General features: G+C 38.8%; 1 protein-coding gene across 5 annotated transcripts in view; it reads right to left on the bottom strand.

The window, feature by feature from the left end:
* LOC132107648 (arf-GAP with Rho-GAP domain, ANK repeat and PH domain-containing protein 1-like) overlaps positions 1 to 15,000 on the bottom strand; it is a 92,362-nt gene that overhangs the window by 77,042 nt on the left and 320 nt on the right. For 4 of the 5 annotated variants that reach the window (XR_009424320.1, XM_059513757.1, XM_059513755.1 and 1 more), the window contains exons 2-3: positions 6,971 to 7,846; positions 381 to 496 (exon numbers count right to left, since the gene is read on the bottom strand). Coding sequence is in view for 3 of the 5 variants with exons in the window: in XM_059513757.1 (XP_059369740.1) it covers positions 381 to 496; positions 6,971 to 7,809 (955 nt within the window). In the remaining 2 variants the exon portion in view is untranslated. Of the gene's footprint in view, positions 1 to 380; positions 497 to 2,219; positions 2,343 to 6,970; positions 7,847 to 15,000 lie in introns of those variants that run through there. The other variant, XM_059513758.1, reaches the window with a different exon arrangement.

The following is a 15,000-nucleotide window of genomic DNA, read 5'->3' as shown; positions in this document are numbered from 1 at the left end:
TACAAGCCCCGACAGCGAGAGACTGTTTAGTACAGCTGAGAAGAGGAAGGGTTGGTTGTTTCTGGTTACTGTACGATGATTGAAATCATGAAATAGCCTTAAACAATTCGTTTTTTTTAACACATGCAAACTGCATGTGCTCTGACAGCGCTGCATGAACATACACTTCACGATCTTCTTAAAGACATAATAAATCTGCTGTCGTCAAGAAAAAGAAGCACCGAGGTCTTTCCTGTGAAAGCCTGTGTTCGGTATTCAGCTTTCGGCGCCCAGTGTTTCATTGTGTTCATCTTTGGCCAAGAGTTAACTTTCGGTGCATCCCTAATTGCTAGTTACTTGAAAAGAGTAGTCTGACATCATAAGTGTCATCGCACGCTCACGGTTTCTGTTGGGCGGCGGTGGGACGTCTCTCCTTCGGCTCTGGTTCGGAGGTCTGATGATCCGAGGCGGGACGTCTGGGACTGGATCTGTGTCTGACGGATCATCTACAGGAGCGCTGCAGGAGCAGACACAGCACCAGCCTTTAGTTTAACACACATACACATCATAATGGACTTTACCTTATGTTTCTGCTTGCTCTTTTGTTCATATTACATCATACTACACATCCACGTTTGTATAATAACTATAAGATTAACAACAACAACAACAGCAGCAGCAGCAGTGTAAGTTGCTCCAGGAAGTAATTATTACATACTAATTGTGCGATGTTTAATTAGAGTATTAAACGGTATTATTCGATTCACATCACTGATGACCCAAAAAAAATATGACGTGTGCTATTTTTGAAAGAAGTCATCAAAGCTGCATTCATTTTAAAATTGTGAAATATTATTACAATATCAAAAAGCAGTTTTCTGTGTGAATCTCTGTTAAACTGTCATTTATTTCGGTGATGTGCAGCTGATTTATTTATTTCCAGTGTCTAATACGATGATTTGCTGCTCGAGAAACATTTCTGATTATCATCAACGTTGAAAACAGTGATGCATTTTATTTTTCAGGATTTACAGATGAATAGAAAGTTCTAAAGAACAGCATTTATTTGAAACAGAAATCTTTTGTAACATTTTGCAACACTTCTGACCAATTGAATGTGTCCTTGATTCATTTTAAATCTCACTGCACACAAAATTCAGCTGCTAGTATCTGTCTAAATAAACTTGTTCTAAATCATAAACACAACGGCAGTAGAAATAGATTCTCACGCTATAAACCCAGAGTAAATGTGAGGTGGACTCGGCTGTCTGACGTTCGTCCTACATTTACAGAGAATTCACAGGTTCAGTGTTTGTTGAGCGTCTATCAGACTAGAAACACATTTCCTGATGTGAGTTACAGCTCAGGTCCATGTGGACGCTCAAACAATGCTGTTTCCTGAGTCCAGCCGAACAAAACATCTGCTAAACATAACCAACCAATGAACCGGATTCATTCTTCTCTTCTGCTTTCACTTCCTCAATTCAACCAACAATTTCATTCATCATCAAATTAGTTTGGGGTGTGTTTTTTGTCACTTGCGCATCCTAGACTTTCTGGATCAACCTAAAATCCGTTTAGATTTAATGATTTAGCAGATGTTTTCATCCAAGCAAATCTTTTTAAGGAGGCAGTAACAAACATATGAAGTGCTGCTAATAAATAGTAGTGTATTATATTTTTTTGTAATGCAATGTCAGCATCTATTTTCAAATCCAGCAAACGAACTTTTTAAGGCAAGTTTTCTGCATACATTAAAAGAGAGACAGTCCAATAAAATATGTTTGAGAAAAAGGGGAAAGTTAAACAAGGTTTTGTATAAAAATAAAGACAGCAGCTTCCATCCTAAAATCCATTTATAGAGCAGAGACGGACTGAGATGACTGCACTTTCACCGTTTCGTGTGTCATTGTGAAAACAGAAACCGCTGTGAACACAGTCTGAACAAAGAGAGATGGACAACACAACACTACTGGACTCTGGCTAGTGCTCTTTAAGTTCAATAAAGAAAAAAAGTGCATCACATCAAAATCCAGCCACATATTGGTTTAGAGCCGTTTAAATGCTGCAGATTTCTCTCCTGATTCAGACTAGAGGAAGTGCTATCATGGATCATCAAAATATTGACTTCAAAACCTCAACAGTGACCGGACATCATTAAAAACACACACAATGAAAAGAACAAACACAAATTAGACACAAAGTCGATAAGGAAACATTCACTTCCACATTGAACTTACATGCTCAAGCAGGCCAAATAAGGCCATCAGAGAGCGACGAGAGGGATCGCAATCCTGTTCTACACGGATCCCGGTCAGGAGGAGCGAGGGATCAGGGAATAGAGTCCAGTAAACGAGTGTGATGAACACCCGACAGCTGGAGAACCGCGGCGAGGACGAGAGAACGAGAGCTGAAGACAGGCGGAAGTGGGAACACTTTTAGACTCGAGCGAGCGCGTCTGTGCGCTGAGACCTTCAGAAACAACAAAGAGCTTCCTGAAATCTGCCTCCTGTTTCTCCTGTTCACTAAACCACGCTTTTACCAACATTCATTTACATTCAGCATTGGGAAATTATTCTTTCTTAGATTATTATGGGGGAAAAAAAGCTTTTTTACTCAAACATCATTACAGTAACTTATATATATATAAATGTTAAAATATTATACAGTGGCATGTGAAAGTTTGGGAAGCCCTTGCAGAATCTGTGAAAATGTGAATAGTTTTAACAAAATAAGAGAGATTGTACCAAATGCATGTTATTTTTTATTTAGTCCTGAGTAAGATATTGTACATAAAAGATGTTTACATTTAGTCCACAACACAAAAACATGGCTGAAATGATTCAAATATTCCCATCCATTTGTTTCTTAATACCGTGAGCTGTTACCTGATGATCCACGACTGTCTTTCTGTTTTCTGATGCTTGTGCATGAGTCCCTTGTTTGTTCTGAACAGTTAAACTGAGAACTGTTCTTCAGAAACATCTTTAAGCTGCTGCAGATTCTTCAGTTTTCCAGCATCTTTGTGCAGTGACTGCATGATTTTGAGATGCATCATCACTCAACTATTAGAAAAGGTTCGAAGGTTCACTGATGCTCCAGAAGGAAACGAGATGCATTAAGAGCTTTTGGAATTTGAAGATCAAGGTAAATTGTACTTAATTTGTGTTCTGGGAAACATACAAGTATCTTCTGTTGCTTACGAAGGGCAGAACTAAATTGAAAAAAATATATTTCAACAAAATAAGAAAAATGTGGCCATCTTCATCGTGTTCTGAGCTCTTAATGCATCTCGTTTCCTTCTGGAGCATCAGTGAACCTTCGAACCTTTTCTAATAGTTGTGTTTGAGCACACAGTATTAACAACCAACAGGGTTATTTGAATCATTTCAGCCATGTTTTTGTGTTGTGGACTAAATGTAAACATCTTTTATGTACAATATCTTACTCAGGACTAAATAAAAAATAACATGCATTTGGTAAAATCTCTCTTATTTTGTTAAAACTATTCACATTTTCACAGATTCTGCAAGGGCTTCCCAAACTTTCACATGCCACTGTATATTTATATTAAAACATATTCTTTTTTTCAGTACATTTCTCTATAATTGTATTTTGCATTATGAAAATGAACCCTACATTTATTTATGTTTAGCATTGTGAAATTAATATTTTATTATTATTATAAAAAAGAGAGCTTAAGTTGAAAAAACATGTTTCTGAAACATCATTATAGTTACTGTTTTATATATATATATATATATATATATATATATATATATATATATATATATATATATATATATATATATATATATATATATATATATATGTGTGTGTGTAATAAAAATGTCAAAATGTCAAATATTATATATTTATATTTAAACATTTTCTTAAAAAAAAAAAAATCACATTTCTGTATAAATGTATTTTGCATTATGAAAATGAACCCTGCATTTATTTTATTTCGTCATGAAATTATTTTATAAAAATTCACATTTTTGTTGTAAAATTTTCATTTATACACGCATATCAAACTATGAAAAAATACAATACTTTATATGTATATTTTCCATAATAAATGTTTTTTATTTTACTACATTGTAAGATTATTTACTTCTAAATTCAATTCATTTTTGTAATAAAATGTCAAAATTCATGTGAAAAATATGATATATTATTAAATTCTATTTTCTACATCACACGAGTCTTTGAATCATTATTACAGCAACCCTAAATATTAATTTAAAAATTAAAATCAACAAAAAGTAAAATCTAAAAATATATTTTATATTAAAATATTATATTGTGGGATAAAACAGTATAATTATATTGAAATAATTAATTATTTTAGAATAATTATATAATTTATATTAATTCAAATTTTATATCAAATAATTTCACATTACTGTATAATGAGAATCACAATCTAGAAACAAACTCAAAGTTTATATTTACATTATAGCATTGAGAATGTGATTATTATTTTCCTTTTTTAAATAAAGTATTGAGACTTAATCATCATGAATGTCTGATAACCATAAGGTTCAAAAGTGTCTCAGAAACTGAATCTAAAACCACAACTTCTCAATAAAAGCTGACAGTAAATGATGTTTCTGGAACTCATTTTAAGATGTTTGTGGGAATGCACACACACAGGCGTCACGCACTGCATTGTGGGTCAGAAGCGCATGGTTAGAGGAATGGACAGGAGAACTGCTGACATCTAGAGCTCACATACAGAACAACTACTGATCACAGACAACACTAAACACTACTGAATGAGTCCAGGATTAATTCACTGATCAGAGGCATTCTGTGCCTGTGACATGTTTAATGTCAAAAGATCGAGTAGATCCAGCTTATTCATGTTGAACTTAAACAGTTTTCCTACTGCGTATCAAACAATAAAAGACAAAGAGTAAATCACTCACTGCTCTTGACTGAAGAACTTTTGTAACTTAATTCTTACAGTGAAGATTATTATATTTTATATTTGATTATTCAATTTCTGTATGCTGTTAGCTGAATACTTTAGACTTGAATAAAAAAAAATAAAAAAACTCTTTGTATTGTTTTTATTGTATTACTGACAGTTTAATTCTTTTTAATACATTTTGAAGACTTTTATCACGTATATAAAGTTTTGTTTATATGACCAAATAATAATCATGATTACAATGTTGACCAAAATAATCATGATTATGATTTTTGCCATAACCGAGCAGCCATAGTAGGGGAATTATTTTTTTTTAATCGAGATTAAAAACAACTTGCGTTTAATGGCCAAACTCTGTCTTTCATTCATTGAATTAATTTTAAAAATGTGAAAATTATAAATTTAATTAAATTAAATATTAAATTAAATAATAAATTGAATATTAAATAAAATATTAAATTAAATTGAATATTAAGATAAATATTAAATTCACTATAATTTAAATTAAAAGAAGGGTTTTTCAAAAAATAACCACAGTACTATTCTGCTCACCAGCAGTCCCAGTGCTCCCCAGAGGGTGGCGCTCTCTCCTTCAGCATTCATGCAGTGCTCAATCACAAAACCTAACACACTCCCTCTGGCAGAAAGAGCTGGTCATGTCTTTTTCCAGCTCTGACTCATCTGCACTGGTCAGTTTGACCCGTGTGACGGTCTGCAGGCCTCATGACTCAATGACCTCGAGTCAGCGCACAGCAAACACAAACACTGGAGATGTGCAAAAGCATTGTGTAAAAGCACTGAGTCATGAGTGTTCACAACAACACAATGTGCTTAGTATGCAGCTCCTCCATTTGCATGGAATACTTGGATAATTGGCTCAAATGTGCAGTATGCCACAGGACATGCAGAGATGTATCCCACAAGGCAATGCACTTCACCTTCCATCTTCATTTTGATCAATGGACTGCAATAGACTAAAACATTGCTTTTCCCATTCATTTTACCAGTAGGGATTAAAAAAAATCTTTATTGAATTATAAAACACGAACCAAACCAACCAGCTACGAGGAGGAACACAACAAAGTGTTTGAAAATCAGAAATTGCTAAATCAGTTTGCAAAACTGTTTGTATACAAAATGTACATCGTTGGTCACAAATGTTCATAGAAAAAAGGCTACATTTATAATCCATAGGATTTTTTTATTATTATTATTAAATAATAGAAATACTAAAATCCAGTTTCATGACTGGTGTATTTTCTGCTAATTTTGGACTCGAGCCTTAATTGACAATATATATGCACCATATAACATACAGTCATTATATTTATATATCAATATTTAATGTATATTTGAATTAATAGGTACAAATAAAATAAAAGTCAAGATACCCACAGCTGAAATATTTTATCATTATTGAAATATCATTAATGTGCATCTGTTTAACTTTAAATTATATTAGATTGTTGATTATTAAATAATTATTCATATTGCGTTCATATCGTACAGAATGCACTTGTGTGTTAACAAAGATGTCAGTCATTTTAAATTTGAATTACCTTGAATTTTAGATTTTTTTTTAAGCGTTTTCAAGATGTAGTTGTAGTTCAAGCATCTTTTCTGCAAAGATATTTAACGTGATTTGTTTAACATTAACATCATGCTGACAATAAACGTTTCTGTAGAGCAGAAAACCTGTCAAAATAAGAGTCACACCTTAGTAAAGGAGAGCTCATACATATTTAAACTTACAAAAAATGTGTTTACAAAAACAAATGAGAAGATTAATAATAATGAAGTCTGTTACTATAAACAAGGATTACTGTGTATTTAATTTATACAGTGAAGTGTTATTTTACATTTATTTTATTACTGTACCTGAACACTGTTAAAGATTTCGATAAAGCACTGTTTATTTCAGATGTATCTTTGTTTTGTTGTATTTATGTAGGTCTGCTGAATGTGAAAATTAATATAAAAAAATCTGCCACCGTCACAGCCCTATCACAAACTAAACACTGCAGCAGTTGACAGATAATGTGTGTCTTGTACCTGGATGTGGGCGGGCTTCTGGATGATGTGCGTCTGGGATTGGTAGTCCGGGAGCAGGCGGAGACACGAGGAGGGGGAACAGGGGGTCTGTACGGGCCGTCTATGGGCTCTTTAGACACGCCCACAGTGTAGCTCTTAGGAGGAAGAGGAGGAGCACCCATTTCTCCCTGAGCAGGAGATGAACACTGTTCGTACAGGTGGAAGCGCTCTGATGAGGAGGAGGAGGAGGAGGAGGAAGAGGGAGAAACAGGAGACGATTTCCTCTCGCTCTTCTGGAGTTGCTGCGCCGGCCCTTTAAGAGGCAGGTGTTCTGGGCGTGGCCTGGGAGTTGGGATGGGCTTGGTTCGTTCGTAAGGTGTAGGCATTTCATTTTGTTCAGGGATGCTGATAGGCTCAGGACGGGGCGTGAAGGGAACGGGAGGTCGATTGGGCGTGACTCGAGGCGGGACGGGAGGCGGGCGTCTACCTGCGACACTGTTTTCCGTTCGCTGGTTTTCGTCCAACGCTCTGAATTTGGTCCTCTCTCGGGCGACGGGTCTGTCCTCCTCTTGCTCCTCATCCTCCTCCGCTCCCGCCGCCGAGGGGAGGAGCTTGTGCAGGCTGCCGAGGATCCGCTTCCTGTGGCCGGGCAGAGCCACGCCCATTCGCTGCAACTGGGCGGAGCTTAGATCCTGACACTCCCACAGCGTTCCCAGCCCCGCCTCCTGGAAGGCCGGGCGGTACTGGTCGAGCCGGAGGCCACTCAGCCAATCGGACACAGACTGGGAACTCTCTGGCGGGACGAAGGACATGATCGGAGAGCCGGACTGCAGGAATACACTGCAGGACTTCTTCTCCATGGGACGAGCTCAGGGAATCATCGCTGGAATAAAACCTCTATTGAGAGAAAGAGAGAGAGAGAAATCATCAGAATGAATTTATTTATTTATTCATTATTTGTTTGTTGAGTTGGTATGTATTTATTTATATATTCTGAGTCAGAATTTATTAATAGACCTGTTACTGAATGGATCGCTTGGCAAGTTGTTTACTTTGTACTAAAGGATTTTTTTTCTTTTAAAGCTGGGTTTAGTTGTTGTCAGATGAGACAGTACAGCTATTAATAAATATCCAATCATGGGTGAATTTACTGGCCATAAATATTTTCATGACCCTAAAACAGTTGCCTCATTTTTTTATTAAAACATTTTGGTAATTATTTTTGTTACGGAAATCATGAGCGTGTTAAAGAAGACTGTAAGCACGAGATGCTTTCAGAAGTCATTTACTGTAAAACAAGTCTCGTCGAAACTGAACCTGCAGGTATGAACTATTCTGTTCCTCATATTTTCATTCTGCTGAACACGTGGGGAACATTACACACGGAGAGAGTTCCTGGAGAAATCCGACACATGTTTGCTAAAGCAGATTCAGATCATCACAAGAAGTCTAACATATGAAATCTGTTTGATGCTTTCCCTAATTCTGTTACATTTTTCTCAAATTTCTATTCTTGGATTCTTGATATATTTTCTTTGAATATTTCATTTAAATTATTTCATTAAATTGTCATTCAAAAATGTCTAATAAACTGCATTTATAAAAATGTAACAGAAATAAAAAATGAAATCAGAAATAGGGGCCTACTATGAAATGCATTTGACGTTTTTTAAACATCCTGTGTTTTCAGTTTTAACTTTTATTGATTTTTTTTATGTAATATAAAATTAAGTATCAAATACGAATGCATAAAACTTTAAAAACAATGTAAAATATTATTATATAATTATTTATTATAATAATTCTCTATCTCGAGTTAATGCACCTTGATTTAATGATGTTTATATATTTGTACTGGAAAATCAGACAAAAATACAGAGGAAGATGGTCATTATTATTACTTTTCTTTTTTTATGCATTTTTCCCATTTTTTATTTATTTATTTTATTCATTTATTTATGTATTTTTTGCAGTGCATGCAACATTTAATGCCATTACCTTATAATTTTAAGACGTGCTATGATTTGAGATCTTTTTACACCTTAATTTGTGGAAGTGCAAAATCAAATGAAGACTTTTTAAGACCCCATATAAACCAGGTTTGGCACTTCTTATATTTTGACCCTGTTGGCATTATTCAGACTTATTCATCAGAAAAAAACACTCAAACTCACTCAAACTCAAAGCGCATTTCCTGCCAGCAGTTTCCTGTTCCAGCTCAGATAAAGATCGTTTTTTCCCCTTGAGCTCATTATCAGTCAGATGAACTACAGATATTATTTATTAGACCATGACCTCACAAACACAGTCTTCACGCATGAGTTCTAAATCACTCGTCTGACGTTAGATTTCTGTTAATGTTGGCAATACACTGAAATACTCAGGAACAAGCGACTGAAGCTTTTGGCCCATGCACTTGTGTTTCTAAAAGACGTGTCCGACATGCGGTTAGACTCCTCACCATCACAAAACAACATTCACACACACACACACACACACACACAAACCAAAACAGGTACAGCTCCTTCCACCTCCAATCTATTTCTGTTTTAACACCGGTTCCTCAAGAACCATCATAATCATTAATAATATCTGTCAACAGGATGCCTGTCAACACAACTTCACTGATGCTCTTTTACTCCAAACACTAGTTTACTGGTGCAACACTCAAATATTTAGCAATGCACAGCAATAACGTTGTGTCCGTTTTGGTGCAACTGACCACTATTGCTTAAAAATGCTGAAACCTTCTTCTACTTCTGAGAAACATTGGAGATGTTACACAGACCTGATGGACCACATTCAGTGATGTGAAGAAAGCCGATGTACGAACGAGTGTTTCATGTTCAGGTGACTGTGAAAGTCATGCCAAACACTGCATGTGCTTTACTTTAAACACTCGTCAATCATTTCCTTCCTAAGGAACTTCATCCTCTTTATGATATAATTAGCTTGAATCAGAAACTATAATAAGATCTTCATCAGATATCAAAGAAGTCTTGAGATCATCTGTTTGAGTGAAGCTCAGAGGATCAACCTACAAATATTATTATTGCAAATATAATAATCAACAGCATCAACAAATCAAACCGTCAAAATCTTTTTAGTTGCTTCCTCATTTTCAAGTATCATTTTACCAGGAACTGCATCTGTTACATGCAAATAAACACTTCAATGTGTCTGTGTGAGTGTGCGAGTGTGCGAGTGAGCGAGTGAGTGAGTGAGTGAGTGAGTGTGTGTGTGTGTGTGAGTGTGCGAGTGTGCGAGTGTGCGAGTGAGTGAGTGAGTGTGTGAGTGTGTGAGTGTGTGAGTGTGTGAGTGAGTGAGTGAGCGAGTGAGCGAGTGTGCGAGTGTGCGAGTGAGCGAGTGTGCGAGTGAGCGAGTGTGCGAGTGAGCGAGTGTGCGAGTGAGTGAGTGTGAGTGAGCGTGTGAGTGTGTGAGTGTGGGAGTGTGAGTGTGCGAGTGAGTGTGTGCGAGTGAGCGAGTGCGCGAGTGTGCGAGTGAGCGAGTGAGTGTGTGCGAGTGAGTGAGTGTGAGTGAGCGAGTGAGCGAGTGAGCGAGTGAGTGAGCAAGTGTGTGAGGGAGTGAGTGAGTGAGTGTGTGTGAGTGTGCGAGTGTGCGAGTGAGTGTGTGAGTGTGTGAGTGAGTGAGTGAGCGAGTGTGCGAGTGAGCGAGTGTGCGAGTGAGCGAGTGTGCGAGTGAGTGAGTGTGAGTGAGCGAGTGTGCGAGTGAGTGAGTGTGAGTGAGCGTGTGAGTGAGCGAGTGAGTGAGTGTGTGAGTGTGGGAGTGTGAGTGTGCGAGTGTGCGAGTGAGTGTGTGCGAGTGAGCGAGTGTGTGAGGGAGTGAGTGAGTGCGAGTGTGCGAGTGAGTGAGTGAGCGAGTGAGCGAGTGAGTGAGTGTGAGTGAGCGAGTGAGCGAGTAAGTGTGTGCGAGTGTGCGAGTGTGCGAGTGAGTGAGTGTGAGTGCGAGTGAGCGAGTGAGCGAGTGTGAGTGAGCGAGTGTGTGAGGGAGTGAGTGAGTGCGAGTGTGCGAGTGAGCGAGTGAGCGAGTGTGAGTGAGCGAGTGAGCGAGTGAGTGAGTGAGTGTGTGCGAGTGTGCGAGTGTGCGAGTGCGAGTGAGCGAGTGAGCGAGTGAGTGAGTGTGAGTGAGCGAGTGTGTGAGGGAGTGAGTGAGTGAGTGTGCGAGTGAGTGAGTGTGAGCGAGTGAGTGTGTGTGTGTGTGTGAGCGAGTGTGAGAGTGTGTGTGTGAGTGTGTGTGTGAGTGAGTGTGTGAGTGAGGGAGTGAGTGAGGGAGTGAGTGAGTGCGAGTGTGCGAGTGAGTGAGTGAGCGAGTGAGCGAGTGAGTGAGTGTGAGTGAGCGAGTGAGCGAGTGAGTGTGTGCGAGTGTGCGAGTGTGCGAGTGAGTGAGTGTGAGTGCGAGTGAGCGAGTGAGCGAGTGAGTGAGTGTGAGTGAGCGAGTGTGTGAGGGAGTGAGTGATTGCGAGTGTGCGAGTGAGCGAGTGTGAGTGAGCGAGTGAGCGAGTGAGTGAGTGAGCGAGTGAGCGAGTGAGTGAGTGTGAGTGAGCGAGTGAGCGAGTGAGTGTGTGCGAGTGTGCGAGTGTGCGAGTGAGTGAGTGTGAGTGCGAGTGAGCGAGTGAGCGAGTGAGTGAGTGTGAGTGAGCGAGTGTGTGAGGGAGTGAGTGATTGCGAGTGTGCGAGTGAGCGAGTGAGCGAGTGTGAGTGAGCGAGTGAGCGAGTGAGTGAGTGAGTGTGTGCGAGTGTGCGAGTGTGCGAGTGAGTGAGTGTGAGTGCGAGTGAGCGAGTGAGTGAGTGTGAGTGAGCGAGTGTGTGAGGGAGTGAGTGAGTGAGTGTGCGAGTGAGTGAGTGTGAGTGAGCGAGTGAGTGTGTGTGTGTGTGTGAGCGAGTGTGAGAGTGTGTGTGTGAGTGTGTGTGTGAGTGAGTGTGTGAGTGATTGAGTGAGTGAGTGTGCGAGTGTGTGTGAGAGAGTGAGTGAGTGAGTGAGTGAGTGATTGTGAGTGAGCGAGTGTGCGAGTGAGTGTGTGAGGGAGTGTGTGAGGGAGTGAGTGAGTGTGAGTGAGCGAGTGTGCGAGTGAGCGAGTGAGTGAGTGCGAGTGTGCGAGTGAGCGAGTGAGTGTGTGCGAGTGTGCGAGTGAGTGAGTGTGAGTGTGCGAGAGTGTGTGTGTGTGTGTGTGAGTGTGTGTGCGAGTGTGTTTGTGTGTGTGTGTGTGTGAGTGTGAGTGTGAGTGTGAGTGCGAGTGTGAGTGTGTGTGTGTGAGTGAGTGAGTGAGTGAGCGACTGTGTAAGTGAGTGTGAGTGTGTGCGAGTGTGTGCCAGTATCTGTGTGTGTGTGTGTGTGTGTGTGTGTGTGTGTGTGTGTGTGTGTGTGTGAGAGAGAGAGAGTGTGTGTGTGTGAGAGTGTGCGACTGTGTGAGTGTGACTGTGAGTGTGTGTGACTTATTATCTCATATTTCATAAAACAAAATTTTGCTCTTAAATACATTACAATTCACAAGCACACATATGGTATGTCTATCTATCTATACACACACACACACACACAGTTTAAAGTGGGCCTGTTAATAATTACACAATTATTAAACAGTTTGAAGCAGATATATTTAAAAAGCCAGTGTACTTTTTGTATTCTAATAAATTCAGTAATTTAGCTTGTAAATGTCTCCTTGTGTGCCTTTAACTTTAACCCTTTGTGACAGAGGTTTCATCACTAGTATGTATTTAACTCCTGGTCACTCATTTCTGAACAGCTGTTCTCTTTCTAAACTCTCTTCTCGCATCTGGCTGTAGATTAACAGAAAGAGGTTAGTGAGAAGTGAAACGAACGCTGTGTTTGGGATTGTGAGCTTACATAAGTGCTGCAGGTCTCAAATCCTCACACACAGTCACACACACACACACACATGACTCAGTCTCATCATCACAGTTACTCAGCCTGTGACCCTTGACCTCTGTGTGTATCAAGCAGTTGATCCCAAGGCATCAGACTTAACGATTCCCCTTTTGATAATTATCTCTATCAGTACAGTTTTGTGTTCAAATCCAGTCATACTGTTTAAGAAATATTACATTTAATATTTTTTAAAAATACAATAATTGTTTTCAAAAATATATAAAAATAAAAATAAAATTAAATGAACAAATTATGAGAACAAAAAACATTGTTGCAATTAATGTCTTAATTTAATCATTACAAGAGATAAAAACAATTATTAAAAAAAAAAAATTTAATTAATATCCTGAGTGCACGGATTAACTTTGACAGCCCTAAAAATCTTTTTTTTTTTAATTCTACATTTTCTTACGGCCCCCAGTTTGGAAACCCCTGTTTAAGTAGAAAGTATGAGTCACAAAGAAATGGAAGCCGTATATTGAAGCCCATGTCAGACTTCAGAAACACATTCAATCCAGAAAACAACGAGGAGGAGGAATAAAACCGCTCTGTAATTAAAAAGCCATGAAACACTTAACAGCCTCTATAAAACATTCTGCTCAGAACGACAAATGAGACAGAAACAGGATGAAAACAGCAAACACGCGTCTCAGTTGTGGTTAAAGTCTCACTGACACCTGCTTCTGAACACACAAACACACACAGCAAGAAGTTTTGACCAGCGAATTAATAACTCCAGAAGAGAGACGGAGGATGCATCTACTGCTCGACACGTACACAAGCACGAATAAACACTTGTACAAACATCGTCAACCAGGGAAGAGTGAATGGGTGCCGTCAGAATGAGAGCTGATAAACTGAGACAACAGGAGATGGCACTTTTTCACTGGAGGAAGTGTTATAATGGATTATGAGTTAAACATCTTAAAGCTGGATTTGTTTCATCTTTTGTCTTCTCCAGATGTTCACTGATGGACTGGAGTGCTGTGGATTATTGTGATGTTTTTATCAGACTCTCATTCTGACGGCACCCATTCACTGCAGAGCATCCACTGATGAGACACTGATGCAGTGCTACATTTCCACAAACCTGATGAAGAAACAAACTCATCTTGATCTCCTGAGAGTTTCGGATCATCTTCAGATTTGTCTGAATAATTGATAACTGACAGTCCCTGATATCACACATCAGTAAACACATATGGCAAATAAGATGTTTATAACACATCAATAGTTGCTAAATCAATAGGTTTCGGAAGTGAAACGAGAGAACTACGTCTTCTGTTTATCAGCAAACTAATCCTGTAATTATTTCCAAATATCACCTGTTTATCGCTAACATTATAATAGTGTCTGTCTCTCATTATACTGCTGGTTTAGTTGCATTTAAAAGCACTGAATACATGATGATGTGACAAATAAAAAAGCAAACCGGTCATTAATTCTCAAGGAACTGGAAGTGTTGACGAACATTCACTGAAAGAAACTCTGAACAACATCAGACTGGACTGAGCTGCTTCAGTGTTTACAACAAACATCAACCTGATTAACATTCCAGGCACATCACAGGACTAGTTAACCCCTCCACACACACACACACACACACACACCTCACACAGATCCCTATTATGAGCATTAAAGGAACTGAAATCGTCCTGTGCATGCAGAGCACGACTGTAGGGCACTAGAATTAGTGCTCTGTCTCTTTAAGAACTCAATCAGTCAGCCCACAACTCCTGTGAAATCTTGAGGAGTAAAACCACATTCCACACACACACACACACACGTTAAACATACCTACTGTGCTGTTTATCTCACTTAAACATGATAGTGTTTCCTTCACGCTCAACAAGTGAATCTGAACACACACACACACACACATACTGAGCATTTTTACCGGTTAAAGTGACAAACATTCCAGCAACTGAGCAACCAGAGAGAAAGACAGAAAGACAAAGAGGAAAATGGGAAAACTAAGATACAGTCAGAGAAAGAAAGAGACAGAACTACGTTATAGAGAGAGAAAAAATCTGAAAAAGACAGAAAGACGGACAGAAAAACTGTGATATCAGAAAACTTCACACACTTCTGACGGAAATATTCAAGTTTACAGAAGACAGCAACTAAGCGATGAAACGTGAAAT

Source organism: Carassius carassius, chromosome 28 (genome assembly GCF_963082965.1).
Source record: "Carassius carassius chromosome 28, fCarCar2.1, whole genome shotgun sequence".
NCBI lineage: Eukaryota > Metazoa > Chordata > Actinopteri > Cypriniformes > Cyprinidae > Carassius > Carassius carassius.
The sequence above is the reverse complement of the archived record's forward strand: the minus strand, read 5'-3'. Positions and strand labels throughout refer to the sequence as shown.